The following is a 15394-nucleotide window of genomic DNA, read 5'->3' as shown; positions in this document are numbered from 1 at the left end:
ATGTAGTTATCACCAGCACAGAACGGCACGGCGAGCTTTGTTCGTCGCCGCAAAAACGTCTGCACGTTTCTGCACTGCTTTTGCTGAGGCTTTCTTTAAAGGGACCCTACAACACTTTCGATAAGTGCTTTAACTCTTTCCTTCGCGTCTGGAACCACTGCGAAAGCTATAGTTATCGCCAGCACAGAGCGGCACTGCGTGATTGGCTGGTCGCACCAGATACGCCTTCCATTTATGCTATGTTTTTGTTACTTTTTTTAAGCTGCTATCGAAAAGTGTTCACTGCTGCAACTGGAGGAAAACCGGCCAACAGCCGCTACATGACCTTAGTGACATAATTCGAGCCATCGAAGAACGTCAAGACCGGGAAAGAGAGAAAAATCTTTTGAGCGAGTTTATAAATTCTCTGATGGCCATAGAGCAGTAATTTTTGGCTGAGGTACTTTGCGACCCCCTAATCTAAGTACTGGGGGTGTTGGGTGACTACGTTCTGCAAGCATTTAAGATGTCTTAAAAAGTTGAAGAAAGTGTTGCAGGGTCCATTTAATGTGGCTGCTTTATGCGTCTTTTACTGCAACTGAAAGGAATCCAGTCATAGTGTCATTCAAGCCCGCAATCAATTCTCAGAAAGTTTGTAAGTGATTTTATGGGCGTCGAGTAGGAATATTTAACTGAAGTATACTTTGTGATAACAGAATTGCAGGATGCGCCTTTTCGCTGCGTTCTGGGAAAACTTCTGGCATTGAAAAGAAAAAAAAAAGGTGAAAGAAGTGTTGTAGGGTTCCTTTAACGCACGCCAAAATTTCCACTCAGCAGTTTTCGTTGAATGTTCATCGCACCCATGTACTCGCCCTCAGCCGCACAACGCTTCCGTTACTGAACCACTGCGGAGGGTTCTCTCGCGTTGATGAGGGTACCCGATGCTCGTTTCGCAACAGAAAGAACTACCATAATATTCGTATTCTGTAGATGCAGCCATAGCAGAGTCGGGTATAGGACGGAGTCTGGTTTTTTCCGCCGCCCTTTGTGTGGCGTAGGTTTTTTGGCCCCAAGTGTAGGTCTAAAAGCTGCTGGAACACCAAGTTGGGGCTTGAGCAGCTTTCATTTGAAAACCAGAACTGCTTAAAAAATGTCTCCGTTAAGTACCTAAAATTCAAATGAGTAATCGAACGATGCTGCGTGGGAACACGCTACTAAAAATAATGCAATGGTTGAACGCGAAGATTTCTCGTGATAGAGTCTTTGGTTGGCCAATCCTAAACTGCGAGTATGTGCTACTCTGGAGGTACGCACGACTTTTCTAGAATACCCACAGAAACTCTCGGGTGTGCACTCCGTAGGGCTAATGTTTGGGTTTGGGGTGTACGGCGTGAATCTGTACCTTCTGCTTTGAGTTCAGGGAGCAGTTTTTTGAGTTAGTGCTGGTTTGAAATCTTAAACCGCAAGATGTGGCGTTAGGCCTATCGTAGAGCAATGCCATTCTCACCCTACGTCGTCATGCGGGTAACGGCTGTCGATATCCACCTCACAACATGACGTTAAGCCTATTACGTCCCGCTGTCGCACGCCCGCTTCACCTCCTTCCTCTGCTGCACATCAACCATTAGCGGAGGGGGCGTAACGAAGCGGCCGCCAAGCTTCGCAGGGAAGCGTTTTAATTTTCCTACGCTTCACCCACAATCATTATCATCGTCAAACAACGTTTTTTTTTTCAGCCGGTCGTATTCGCGTTACAGACGTTATCAGTGAGAACACTAAAGCCTACCAATACTACCATCACGAATGCTGTTCGCACTGAAACTGTTAAAACATGACTTTTTCAGCGGTTTAAAATTGAGGTATTGTGCAGGCCCTTGCAGTGGTTGAGTGAGATGGACGCGCGTCAAATGTAACTGCTGTGGAGCAGCGCAACAAATACCGGGTGAGGTCGGTAGAGGGAGACAAAAAGCACAAAAATGTCAACCTAATTTTGGAGGTGACCGCGTATCTTGTGGCTACTAAACAAGATACCAGGGGGCATTTGGTGCAGGGCAACTTTGTAGTGAATGAAGGTGGTGTTTCACTTTCAAGTAAGCCACCTCAAAACATAAATTTTTGATCAATTTGGCCGCTGCTTAAAACTCGACAGACATTAAAAATATGGTTCTTGTAATTTCTTAATCAGAGCAATAAGGTCGCCCAATGTATCAGAAGTAATTGAACTTCAATGAGAAGAATTTGTTATGCAACAGTCTGCCTTCGCTGAGGACGACAGCTGGCGAGGGCGAAAAGAGATGGCGTGGCTTCCACCAAGGAGCATCATGTGACAGAGGTTGGTATTGCCTGGAACTCCAGCGAGGAAACGGAAAGAGCGCGTTCTCACACATCTGGTCGGAGGTGCGACTACAAGATTTCGTGCGCCTGGTGTTACGGTGAAGCCGTCTACCTGAAACCCCTGCGTTCATCTTCCGCATGCGTTCCCAGGTGTGGTCTGAGCCGGTATATGTCTGGGTACAGAAAACCTTGCGGGGAGAAAGGGCACGGCACTCGTCAAAAATGGGGAGACGGCACTGCACAGCAGCAGCGGAAACGCAGGTGAGGCGACAGGGAGTGTGGCGTCGAACGCGACCCAGCCGCTTACGCCGCCAGTCACGTGGACACCGCCGACCAGCAAGACGCCGCAGTTCCGTGCATTGGACCTTGTGTTTTGTTTCGTGATTGCGTGCAACCCGATGAAGCCGAACAGCTGCTCAGGGTTAATTCACCACCATATGAATGGTTTGGCCATTCGCTTATTTAATAATGTCACGGCACCACGCTTAGCCAGGTAAGTCCACGCGGCAGCATACGAGACTGATTTCTCATCGCCATGAGTGATGGGTGTGGTCATGGTCCTGGCATTGTGGGCTCAAATTGAATGTGACTGTCTGGCTCTGCTTTGATGTTGGATACGTAAAAAGGAGTGGTTTCAACCCGGACGCAAGGACTGGGAGAAAAGCCTGTGCATCCGCTTTTTTCGTGTTGTGGGGAACTGGCCATAAATTGTTTTATTTATACGAGCAGCAGATGTTCAGGTTTAAATATGTACTTTGTGCAAGAGTGATACGTACTCATCTATGAGATCTTTAAGGACCAGGTTGGGACCTGTACCGATGGGTGACCCAGTACTGCCGATGTTGGCGGCGTAGGCTACGGATAGTAGCATTGTTGTCAGCAGCGCGTTCTTGCGTGAAACCTGCGAGCTGCGAAACGTTAAGAAACGAACATAAATTTAGTGATTGTGTTGCGCTCTAAGCGTAATAATGATATTAGTGTTTTTTTTTTATAAATACCGCTCTATTTCTACCCTTTCAAGAATCATCTATGATGGTGTCTTCGTATGTTTGGAGACCCGCCACACAACTACATTTATGAACACTTCTCGAGTAATAGATAAAGAGCATCAGAAACTTGGTTACATGCATAACTCACGAACTAAATCATCCAGTAGCACAAAACCAGCTCCGTTACAGGAAGCTAGCCTTAGAAGAACGATATTTGCGATATTTTCATTTAAACCCACTAATGACATGCACGTTAAAACGTAGCATCTAATGATATGTCAGGTTACCAGGATGCTATCAGTCAGTCAAGCGTAGAAGGAAAATTCCCGCAAAGATTTCGATTAGCCCCGTTTGTTAGTTGTGGACGCACAGGTAAGCAACAATAAAAGTAAATGCAATTACAAACCCTGAAAGCCTGCGTCGCTGCACCGGTGCGTCGTCCTTGTCCCTTTTTAGGCATTCGGCACGACCTGATTTGACCAACGGAAACGGCGATATTATTTTTTACTACACAGAGTTAAAGTTAATATGTTTTTTAAAAGTGTTTATGTAAAAATCTTTCTAGTAGACTTCCTGGGCCCATTCATTTCAGTGTTCTGAAGCCAACATCGGGGCGTCTTTTAAAATGAATAATTTCAGTGCAACAGCAGCAATTTGGGGCAGAGAACCGAGGTTCCCTTTTTATTCACGAGAGAACGAGGGCAAGTTCGAAATCATGCGCCTTCTTTTAGAAACATGCAAATTAGGCTTAAATTTCAAGAATCGTGAAAAAACAGTTCAATAATTAACATACTTTGCTTATGGCCCGGCTTCCCCATTAGTGGGAACCAATTCGCCCCACATCGCACCACGCTTGAATGTTTTCCAATAACCGAGCGTAAACAATTGCCGACTGCACAGCTACTCCGGTTTACCTTGAGCGATGTCAAGGAAAGTACTTTTGATGCAGCCAGGGTTGCATACGAGCAACTGGAGCGCTAGTTGATCACTTCACTCAGTCTATACCAGGAACACGCTGCTTTTGGTTAAAAGTACAGTCCGTGCATAAGCACGGGCTGAATCGTGCTGAATACGCTCCCAATGTGGTCTGCTGCGAGTTGCCCTAAACATTTAGTGCGTCAAAATCTGGCGAGGTACTGTTTAGTAAAGAATTCAATGGTATATTTTTAGCGAAGATATTTTGATCGTTGCTGGTCTATTAAAGACACCACTGAGACTAGCCAGCAGTCAAAAAGTGCGCCCATGAGTTTTAAAAAAAAGATGATAAAACATCTTTTTTGCTGGGTGTGCTGGGCCTTTCGGTATGGGCCTTTGGCCTTTCCAGCACACCCCAGCCCTCCTGGGTTGAAATAAAGTATTGTTAAAGTATTGTTATTGTTATCGTTTGAAAACAGCTCCTGACGGGAAAGCAACTGCGGACAGGACACATGGTAACATGGTTTCCTCATCACGCCACTGAAGCCGCACAAATTGTTTTGTATGAAATGCCCTTATTTTCCTGCCACTAAAATTTGTATGTTGTATAAAACGTTTTAAGTTAATGAAATACAAAGATGGCAATGTAAACACACAAATTGGAATGGGTTACAGTTGATTGATTGATTGATTGATTGATTGATTGATTGATTGATTGATTGATTGATTGATTGATTGATTGATTGATTGATTGATTGATTGATTGATTGATTGATTGATTGATTGATTGATTGATTGATTGATTGATTGATTGATTGATTGTGGGGTTTAACGCGGCGACGCAACGCAGGAGATGAGGCGCGCCGTAGTGAAGGGCTCCGGATTAATTTTGACCACAAGGGGACCTTTAACGTGCGCCGAAATCGCGTACACACGGGCGTTTTTGCTTTCCGCCTCCATCAGAAAAGCGGCCTCCGCGGCCGGGAATCGAACCCATGACCTCGTGCTCAGCAGCGCAACGCCTCAGCCTCTGAGCCACCGCGGCGGGTTGAATGGGTTACAGTTAAAAATGGGGAATCATGTATGTGTTCATATTGCGCAAGACGTAACGTGATTTACCGCGTTCCCACATTTTCAACAAGTGACACGCGTCAATCAGCACCACATATACCCACAGGTTTGCGTGGCGGCTCTTGCGTACGCAACATCAGCCACGCAAACATCGTCCAAAACCGGTTGCGCACCCCAATGCAGGGGGGCCGCCATGTTGAGATACTAGAGGAAATGGAGTTGGAGGCGTTGTCATGATTAAATAGCGGGTTCGGAAGTTCATTTGCCGTTCTCTGTACTCTGGTACTCTGTACCAAACCAAAAGGGGAACGATAACCAATATGCCCCATACGTGAAGTGCATTTTCAGTTACCCTCTACTCGTACTTTGCATATAGTTTTACTCGTAGCAACGCAAAGCAGTGACGCAATACGAAAGCTAAAATACTATTAAAGTTCTTATCGATAACTTTGAGAGGTTGTTGCCGGGGAAATATATCCATACTTTCCTCGTCCTCCTCGAATGCGCACGACGTCGTCTGCACGAGGTCAACGACAGCGATGACGATTGGTGCCATGATCGAAGTGGACGCTGTGTTCGGAATCCACACAGACAGAGCCATGGTTACCAGCATAAACCCTAGCAGCAATCTGAAACATCAATCACAACGTGTTAATCGCAAGCTACGCTCCTGAAAAGGGAAAAGGTGCCAAACAATGTCCGTCCAGCACCACGAGTACTTAGACACTTTTATTTCAAACTGCTTCTGAGCGTCCATTGCTTTTTCGGTCTCTTTTAAACTATCAAAACGATAAATTGATCTCAAAAGTGTACCTCAGCTTTCCTGCACAAAGCGTCACACTTAATTGCATGGAACAAGCAGAAAATTTGGCTATGACTTAAACCCTCTTTCCTGTTTTCGGTCCTGTAATGGTAAGCCCCACCATCTTTTTATTGCTCAAAATTGTTTATTTCCTCACTTTGTCTAAATGGTGCATCATATTCTAATTTTGAGTTGGTGCTCCCAATGGCTAAATCTCACGAAAAAAATGCAAGTTTGAGGATGTCTTCTCGGTAATCCTTAGTGGCGAGTCCATGAAAAAGGAAAAAATTAAACCAGGTCCGCTCAACGTGAAAGCTGTCAAGTGTGGAGCCGTGATTTGCCAGAATGGCTGTGGCGCCCTGTTTTGACTAGTTTCAGTACAACCCTCGCGTTGATACCGAAAGTAGTCAAAAGAGGGCGCCGCGGCCCATGAAAAGGCCTATCAATAGACACTGGATTGAGTTTTCATTAATTTGGGGCGATTCATGCATTAATTCGTGATTTTTTTTTCCTTATTTTATATTACTGTGTACTTATTTGAGGCCAAGCAACGGCAGCCTCCGCGGCAACGGCGCAGCGCAAAGGTCCCCCCCCTCCCCCCCCCCCCCCTTCGCAAAAGAGTAACGTGTGCCTCTGTAGCGCAATGGGATTTACATCGGCCTCGTAACGAGAGGAACCCAGGTTCGATCCGGACCAGGGGAAGTGGTTATTTTTTCGAAGCCTCTGCTTCGGTGCGTGATGCCGCCTGACTGCGGTGATTAGATACCGTGATCCCGCACGAGCTACGGCGACAAGCCGGACCCCTGAAATGCTCCGTACTCAAGCAATGGAATGACTACCAGCGCTAAGTGCTTTTTCGGTTGCGTGCTAGATACAATGTCTAGCCTGGCCAAGGTAGGGCCGATTCGGGACACGTTTTAGACATCTTAGACCCATTTAATCTAGGAGACTGCCGCCCATACTTCAGTCTAGACGTGACCATTCTGTGCTGGTCGCTGCAATCGCTTCACGCTGGTAAGCTGCAAGGTTAATTTTTTTTCGTGCTGCATGGGCAACGTGCAAGCGCAAAGAATAAAACGAGAAGATGCTGCTCACTGCGTACTACAATAATAGGATTGCAACTCGGCTATCAAACAAATCATAAGCGGGGAGCTTTCGCCTTATTGGAATTAATCAACCACGCGGTGTTAAAGGCAATGGCGTTTTATGATATGAACTAGGATGATATTTAGCTGATTCCATTCACTCTCAGCGGTCAGTATTTTTCCGATGCAACACACATCATATAGGTCGGAAACCATTGATATGATATACGGTGCGGTTTTATTTTTTCGCCTCCATCAGAAAAAATCGCTGCTGAAACCAGGATAGTACTCCCGTCTTTGGGCTCAGCAGTGCGACGTCCTAGCCGCCTAGCCACCGCTACGCGTTAGGTTATTAGAACTAGCACCATTGCGAGCTTGTGACTTCTCATCCTTACAAAAACTGGTATTTTCTAGGCTCGATTTGTGGGATCGCTTCAGTCTGGTATAACGAGTGTCACCCCGGGAAGTATAGGCACTCAAACAATGAACCGAAAATTACTTGTGTCTCACTTACCTGAGGTTGCTGGTTCCTATTGCTAGTAGCGATTTCAAGGCTATTCTCTTGTGAAGGTTGCTTGTCTCTACTGCGCCGGCCATGATGAGGGAACACAACATGACCATTCCTATTTCCTGCAATGGATGCATCGTTTTCCGTCTATGGCGCTTGCGAACCAGGCATTTAACGCTTTCCCAATTTTGTGCAAAGATAAATAAGATTATAAAGCGTACCTAGCTCATACTGCAAAATTTAGCGTAATTAGTTGAAATCAAGGTCGTCTTCCTGACATAATCGGAAGACGACCTTATAATGGGAAAGTAGGATCACGCTCGCTAGAGTAAAAGCATGCTCACGTTCAGGTAGAATCCCACCACTTTTTGGGAGTCGAGGATGCCGAAGAAAGGGAAGAGGAACACCGGCATCAGCGCAGTGGCCGCCAGCGGAATCGCTTCCGCCGACCAGTAGAAGGCCATCCAGAGGAGAATGTACGCGCACCAACCCGCCTGTGCAATCATTGCGCCAAGGAGAGAATTAATTAAGCGTTGGCGAGAGTTTCCTCCGCACTTATGCTTCTGCCTCAACTTGAACCGACCGCGTTTCAGCAATGTTAAGAACTCAACAAATGGTTTTCCGAAGCTACGAGGGCTTGAGTGCTTCGAGCGCTTAACCCACGGTTGCATTTATTTCGTAAAGTGACCCACCTGTTAAGGCGGTTGTCCAGAATTTGAACCCCAATAAAAACGAATTATTCTTTAAGCGCGAAGCTTTCCGAGAAATCTGTGCATTCCGTGCTTCAGAGGTGCGCGATGCCAATTAAGCATACGCAGCTTATTAATATATAGTTTCGCGTTATCGTGCCTTTTCTGTATCAACTAATAGTTTTTGTGTGATTGTTGTAAAACATACCCGCTACCAACTCCTGCCAGTTTAAAAGTACCTGGTAGACTTTTATTTTTGTCAGGCCGATATCCTCGAAATCTTTACAAATACGTAGTACGAGGAGGAAGAGACCCCATCAAAAATAATTTACACCTCATATCAAAAACAAATATCATTGTTAAACTTCGAGAAGGGTTGGTTGCTTTCATCGCCGTACCTGTCTCTATTCTCGTTACCAAATCATCCGAAAATATTTGCAAATCATTGTGGTACAAAACGAAAGGCCATCTGCCTTTGCTAAAGAGAAGCCTCTGTAAAAAGATGGCTGTCTTTTATAAATAGGTTTAAAGCTCCTGAAAGGGTTTCTCAATGAGACCTATGTAGGTTACGCCGTGCTGTGGTAGCCAGTGAGTAGAAGAATGTTGTTCATACATGTTTCATTCGTTTTTGTTTGCTGCCCTTAATGGTTCATAAACGAAGAAAATTTGCAGTTCTCAGATTTCTGCGCAATACGGGTGCGCGGCGGCCAAAGAGGCCCAGCGGTCGCGTGATGCTTTCAATCCTTGTTTTCCCCTATTCGGAGTAATGTGCACTGAACATTACTATTCGCAAAGGTATTGACGCTCTTCTGATGTGGTTCTTATGTGAGAAAGCTTTCTTGCTTCTCTCAATTTTCTTTCAAAAAGGATGGTAAAGATTTTTCTTTTTTATACACAGCGATGTGTGTCTCGAACGAGTCATTTTTAAATAGCGTAAATAAAAGAATGATGTTAATTTATTAGTCTTCAAAGCTCCTGGGGTGCAACGCAAGACACTCATTCGTATCTTGGGATCGTGATCATAAAAATATCCGCATTTCTTTTTACCTATAGCGTTCTAGATATAATTTAGATGACACATGGCTGTAATTTCAAAAGCTTAACAGTAATATTAGCTTTTTTATATAACGTATTGTTACGTGGCGGCAGAACAAATGAAACGGGCCATGGTAGGTGTTGAGGCTATATATTTACAAGATGATGGTCATAAGTCATGACTGTGTCCGCGGAGGATACGCTCCACATACAGCTCCTTCGCCGTCCATGGTTGCCACCCCAGCGGTATCGCTTACTGCCGTCTTTTTCGTCTTTTCCTGGCAATATTCTGTAGAAGGCCTCTTATTTCCGATGCTACAACTGCTATCTACGCACGTCTTTTCTGCCACCATATTTTGCGCATAGCATTAATTTGTTATATTTTGTCACCGGAAGTAAATTCTGTCTGCTGTGATCTTAAGAATTAAATTTGAAAGCTGATGCTATATACAACATGCGGCAACCACCTCGTTTAGTCTTCTATGCTAACTTCCTCTAGAACCAGTTATTTTAACTTGATTTGACGACGCATTGCGCGTTTATTTTACGTTTCACATTAGGCTGCAGGAAAAGGCGAGAACTTTTTGTTTTCCTTTAGAGTTGTATGACAAACAGACACACCAACTTTTTTATTTGCAGATCTTGTCCTAGAAAAGCTACCAGTCTTAAAAGAAGTGTGGAAATGCAAGTACCTTTCCTTGCACGTACGCGGCGACCGGTAGGAGGAGCAGCGGCACACCGACGATGTACAGAAGCCGCCACGACTTTCCTAGCACGCGCGAGCTGAGGTGCACTTTAGCGCAAACTTTTTCTGCAAAATATATGAAAAGCAAACAAGAAATATGTGGCGAACGCCAGCCGCACATCCTTAGAAAAGTTTCTCCTCCCTTATAGGTGGCATTCACTGAAAAGTTTAGCTGCCAATTTCTTCGCTTGGAAACACTGGAAACGGCCACGGACACGGCCGAAGTGCCACGGACATGGCGCGGCTTGTGCCACTGCGTCCGCACCATGCAGAAAAAAAAACCACCCGCATGCGTTGTCTGCTCCGTTTCAACTCGATTCTCAACGGTGGTGTCAAAAGAGACGTTATTAATCGCACTGACATTGGGGTCGAGGCATTACTTTGCGTTCGGTGGGGTAGAGTTTAGAACGTCCAACACATATCATGTGCTTAGCACGGACAAGTACCGCCATCTCACGGAGCCCGACGTAACCAGTGAAGGCGCACTCACGTGGTTGCCTGCATGCGCGCCTCGCCAATGAATACAACGTATAGTGCGCAAGATAGACGTGCCTGCTGGGACACTCTGCTTCCAGAGTACGCATGGACCTTTAAGCTCATAAAAAGATATTTAGGTAAGCCGTTACAAGCCGAGCCATTCCAATAGGATCACTACTGTAAAGTTGTCAGAAGTGTTAACAACAAGGAAGCGGTTCCCAGCCTCTGTACAGAACGGCAGCTTACCATAGCCACCAGGAAATCCTCGGCTGCTGTTGATCGGTGCTCACAAGGCTGACCTTTCCACTTGGCTGTTCCAGCGCATGCGCATAACATTGCTGACTCGCCGCGAGGCTATCGTAAGCTGTCGGTCTGAGCATGGGGTGGCACCAGCCTCCTTGCTGATTTTAATACATTTGACTACTTCAAAAGCTTCTTCCACTTGCAGTTTGGAGTTAGGTCCTCAAAGACCGCGCAGATAGTTTGCCCTTATCATATCACGTCAGCATGAACACAACCTAAAGAACTGGAATAGCAATAACTAAAAGAAAAATGGTGTTATTTTCTAAACCTTGATTTCATGGCAGCATCTCTTTCGGGAAATTAGATTAAAGGGATATTATGAAGTTTAGGGATTACAAATTAGATAATTTACCCGCAGAAGCAACGCCTGGGCTATGTATGAGGCACGCCTTAGAGAAAGTCTCCACATTAATGTCTATCGCCTGGGGGTGTTTATTGTGAGCCGAAACCTCGACACACAGGTGTTTGATTTTCAGGCGCCGTCAGAGAAAAGGCCGCCTCAGTAGGGATCCAACCCGCATCCTTTGGCTCAGCAGCACAACGCTTCAGCCGCTGAACGACACCGGCGGACTAGGCTCTTTCTTCAATTAGCGACTTGGCGGGTGTGTTAGGGGCGATAGCCAAAGCCATTTTTAAATGCAGAGCACTTTATGGGCTCGCCTTGTCGTCGTATCTCGCTAACGGTCGATGTCAAGCGACTGCCAGAATCAGGTGGCGCAGCGAGATAACGGACCCAAGTAGAGCCTGGTGCACCATCGTCAGGGAGTCACGCTGAGGCTTCGAAAACCACGCGGTTTAAATAGTCATAACCGTTCAAACCTCGTGAACCGCTGGCGCTTGTCATACATCTACCCGCTGTTTAGCGCAAAGAAGACTAAGTACATTTCGGGCGAAATCTGTGTATATAATCGACAGCCCCCGCATTCATTTAGTTAGGAACACTCTTTGGGGTGGTTTTTACAATAATAAGCGAAAAAAGCGGCCGCGGAAGAAAAAACTGGGGCGTTAGAAATGCCGCAGACAGGCTCAAGCCGCCCAAGAAAAAAAAATTACGCGTTCGAAATAAGACAAAACACCTCCAGCATAAGAAATTAAAGCAAGCACAAAAAGAACAGAACTCCCGCTGACGAAGTTTCAGGCAGGGGCGCGCGAGCACTGCGAAGGCGGGAAATTTTAATTGCATATTCATCAAGAAAGAAGTGAGACAGGGCCGCGAAGAGCGTGATGGGTGGTAGCAGTTAAACGGAAAACGGCGCCACCACACATTATGGCGAATCACTGCTCTGCACTTCCGACAGCCTTCACATTGAGTCGAACGTCTTTAATTTTTCAAAGAAATAAATTTAGGGCTTCACAAAGACTAACTAAAGGTACGCGAAGCACCCTTTTAAAGCCAGAGAACCAAATTTAGCATAGGAAAAGTTTAACTCTCTAACATTAACACCGCCGTACGGGAGCCAACCCTGTGCTGCCTTAGGCGGATATCACCATGTCGCAAGAACCTTCGTATATATACGGCTGTAAGCGGCGGTCATACAAGCCGCAAAGAGAGAAGACAAATATAGCGATAAACCCCGCCGCAACCGCGGGCACGCAAGTGAAGGGGAACTACCAGGTGTTGTCCCGTTCTCACATCACGGGGCCATTAACTGCATCGTGGTTCCCTGACTGCGTATCACGCGGCTCGTGGTTTCTCCGCGTGCTTTGGCAGGCGACAGAGGTTGTCGGTCTTCTAGGACGGCCTTAGATATAAAAATGCCCTCATTGTTCTTGTTTTCAATGAAAGAAGCATATCCTGCTATTTTCTTAGGCAATATTTTCTATCCTTTTATCTTATCCTGAGTCCTGTTTTCTCAAGACTTCTTCAGTGACCCTGACCTTAAAATGCAGGTATTTTGTTTTGCGCGCCTGACGACACCTTTTTAGAGACGTTGTGAACCGTGAACCTTGTCGTACACAGTTCTAGTACATATGTAGCAACTGATGACGTAAACATGCGCATGCATGGATGCAATGCGACTAATATAGGTACTGATATACCGTTTAAAGCAGAGGGCGGCAACCTGCGGTCCACGGGCCCCATGTGGCTCCGCGGCCACCGGCACATCAAAGTTCCCCCTCCTCTTCTCACTGGACTGGCAAGGCAATTTTAACCTCAAATGGGGTTAGACAGGATCAAATCATCATCCCTTCCAGTTGACATTGCCTCCTGTCTTCACACTGCGCCGGATAACGGCTTGCTTCCTTTCTTTGCACTGGTATAGAGAAGTGAGCCGTAGAAAAAACAAAAACTTTGAAAAAAAAACTTCGTTACGCTGTCTTGTGGCACCTTGAGTCTATGACTTGTCTTCGCCCATGGAGCACTGGTCTTGCCTTCAGGTGTCCCATCTCAGCTAACATAAATAATTTCAATCCCTAGATATAATCAACTAACAATTTCAATTAACACGCCAATTTATTTCGATCAACCTTTGGGTTCAATAAAAAAATGCTGCTTCTATTTAAATTCGCTAAACCAATCTGCGGTTGCCCTTGACTTTTCAGTTACGTGAAACAGCGCCTAATTAGAAATCGTAGACACGTGCAAGCGAAAGGAGCCTCGCAAGAAAAACGATAACCAAAGTCCCGGAGAAGATGCACACGACGTACCCAAATACTGAACAATCAAAACGTACAGTAATGCTCTACATTGGCTGGTACGCAGATAATTGTCCGGGATTCCATCACGTTTCACTCAAGTGGGTTCGTAAAACACAACTTTTGGATCGAGCGGACATCTCCTTGCCACAGAAGGTAATCTTTGACATTTCCAGTTTCCTTCTTCCCTAACAAAAAACTAACCTATACATCCACAATTTGGATGCCGCTGCTATTCACAATAATGATATCTTCTCGCCTAAGAGTGGACTGTCACGTATAATCTGAATACTGTGTCTACACCGTCTAGCGTGAACCGAGGTATGCTTAAATGGTCTGTGACATAAGACCGTGTTGTGCTAAGTGCCCACATTGTAACTTGTTGATCAAATCAAGTATTGTCCGACCATCAGCCTCACCACAAACGCATCAACATGCCAATCATCACCCTTTCTTTACCCTCCCACATACCACGTACCACCCCCTAACACTGAATATTTGATCCTCTCTTTCGTTCTACTGCTACTACAAAATCTCAAAATATATATTTCTTCGGGTATGACTAACGCCAGAACTAAATGCGGGCCTAAATAAGAGTAATAGAGAACATGTCTGTTACGCAGGACATAGTAATGTGACTAGCTGGAAGAGGACTTGTCATGGGAGGTGGAGGTGGTCATCTTTAGCACGTACGTGCTGCCGCACCCGATGGGGACGCTGCACACTTTGCGCGCTGATGTAACGCGCTATCACCCCTATCACGCGCATCGGACCCCTATCACGCGCATCGATTGTGCTACCCTGCTAGCCATTCTCATTGTCCACTTGCATGACTAAGTCCCTGCATGCATATTTGCAAACTCACAGTCTTCCTGGAGAAGCCAAAACCACCTTACCCTTCCAGGTCACTTCCGGAATTTCAGTAGTCGACGGTTCTTCGTCAGGGGAATTGGATTCCTTCGTCATCACCATGCTGAAGACTGGCTGAGCCCGGACGATCGGTAGTAAAGATACTGGAACTGAAAAGGCACCTTTGACTGGCGCACCTGCTTTAGTACACCACCAATCTTTGAGGCTTTGGAGCAAGACCAACCTTAATCCGAAACGGTTCCCGCGCCTTAGAGTTCGCACGTACCCCGCCGACGAGCGGTCGAGTGCGACGCGAGAACCTCGGCGTGAAAATGGAGGAGGGGGGCGGCGAGTGCCGTCGTGCCAGCAAATGCTCCTGGGGCTGTAACCATAATCATAAGAATTCTCCGTGCCGATTGTGCCGCGTGCCCCCTGGGCCAATGATCACGCGCCCTGCGTAGCGGTGCGCGCCAGAAGCGGCCGCCGCACGGGCAGCCGAGCGAGCGGTCCGCATTGCGAAAGATAGCGGTGTTTGCGTACAAGTGAGCTCGGGCGTGAAAGGAAGCAGCCCCTTTGAGCTCGTTAAGGTCTTGTCGGTGAATCCTCGGCGACGCGTGTCGTTCGCGCTCACGTGCCAGCGATGCGTTACCATTACGTTCACTACCGAGAAAGGCACGGACGCACGGCTTAAAACAGAGCGCCGACGCTGGCAAACGAAGAAGGTAGAGACGGGGATCGGCGCTTCCTCATCGGCACTTCCGGCGTGCATTAATATTACCGTAATATGCATTACTACAATCTATGTAAATTTTATAAGCTGCAACCTGTGACAGCCCGCTCAAAGTCCCGTGCATGTCGCCCATTATCGTCAGTTTATACACAGCAGCAAGGAATGAGAAACCTTACTCAGGATGTAATCCTTGCGTTAATTAAATCGGAGCTTACAGGCAACTTCACTGAACAGAGCTGTTTTTGA

General features: G+C 46.3%; 1 protein-coding gene across 2 annotated transcripts in view; it reads right to left on the bottom strand.

The window, feature by feature from the left end:
• Window positions 1-14900, bottom strand: part of LOC144146136 (Na(+)/citrate cotransporter-like) — a 30611-nt gene extending 15711 nt beyond the window's left edge. The window contains exons 1-8 of one of the 2 annotated variants that reach the window (XM_077678092.1): window positions 14663-14899; window positions 14466-14588; window positions 10100-10218; window positions 8028-8177; window positions 7690-7805; window positions 5772-5917; window positions 3709-3772; window positions 3090-3221 (exon numbers count right to left, since the gene is read on the bottom strand). In XM_077678092.1, the coding sequence (XP_077534218.1) occupies window positions 3090-3221; window positions 3709-3772; window positions 5772-5917; window positions 7690-7805; window positions 8028-8177; window positions 10100-10218; window positions 14466-14541 (803 nt within the window). In that variant the 5' untranslated portion in view covers window positions 14542-14588; window positions 14663-14899. Of the gene's footprint in view, window positions 1-3089; window positions 3222-3708; window positions 3773-5771; window positions 5918-7689; window positions 7806-8027; window positions 8178-10099; window positions 10219-14465 lie in introns of both variants that reach the window. The other variant, XM_077678091.1, reaches the window with a different exon arrangement.
• Window positions 14901-15394: the final 494 nt, after the last annotated feature.

This window comes from Haemaphysalis longicornis, unplaced genomic scaffold (assembly GCF_048455015.1).
Source record: "Haemaphysalis longicornis isolate Haplotype H1 unplaced genomic scaffold, Haemaphysalis longicornis Haplotype H1 scaffold_7, whole genome shotgun sequence".
Classification (NCBI taxonomy): domain Eukaryota; kingdom Metazoa; phylum Arthropoda; class Arachnida; order Ixodida; family Ixodidae; genus Haemaphysalis; species Haemaphysalis longicornis.
The sequence above is the reverse complement of the archived record's forward strand: the minus strand, read 5'-3'. Positions and strand labels throughout refer to the sequence as shown.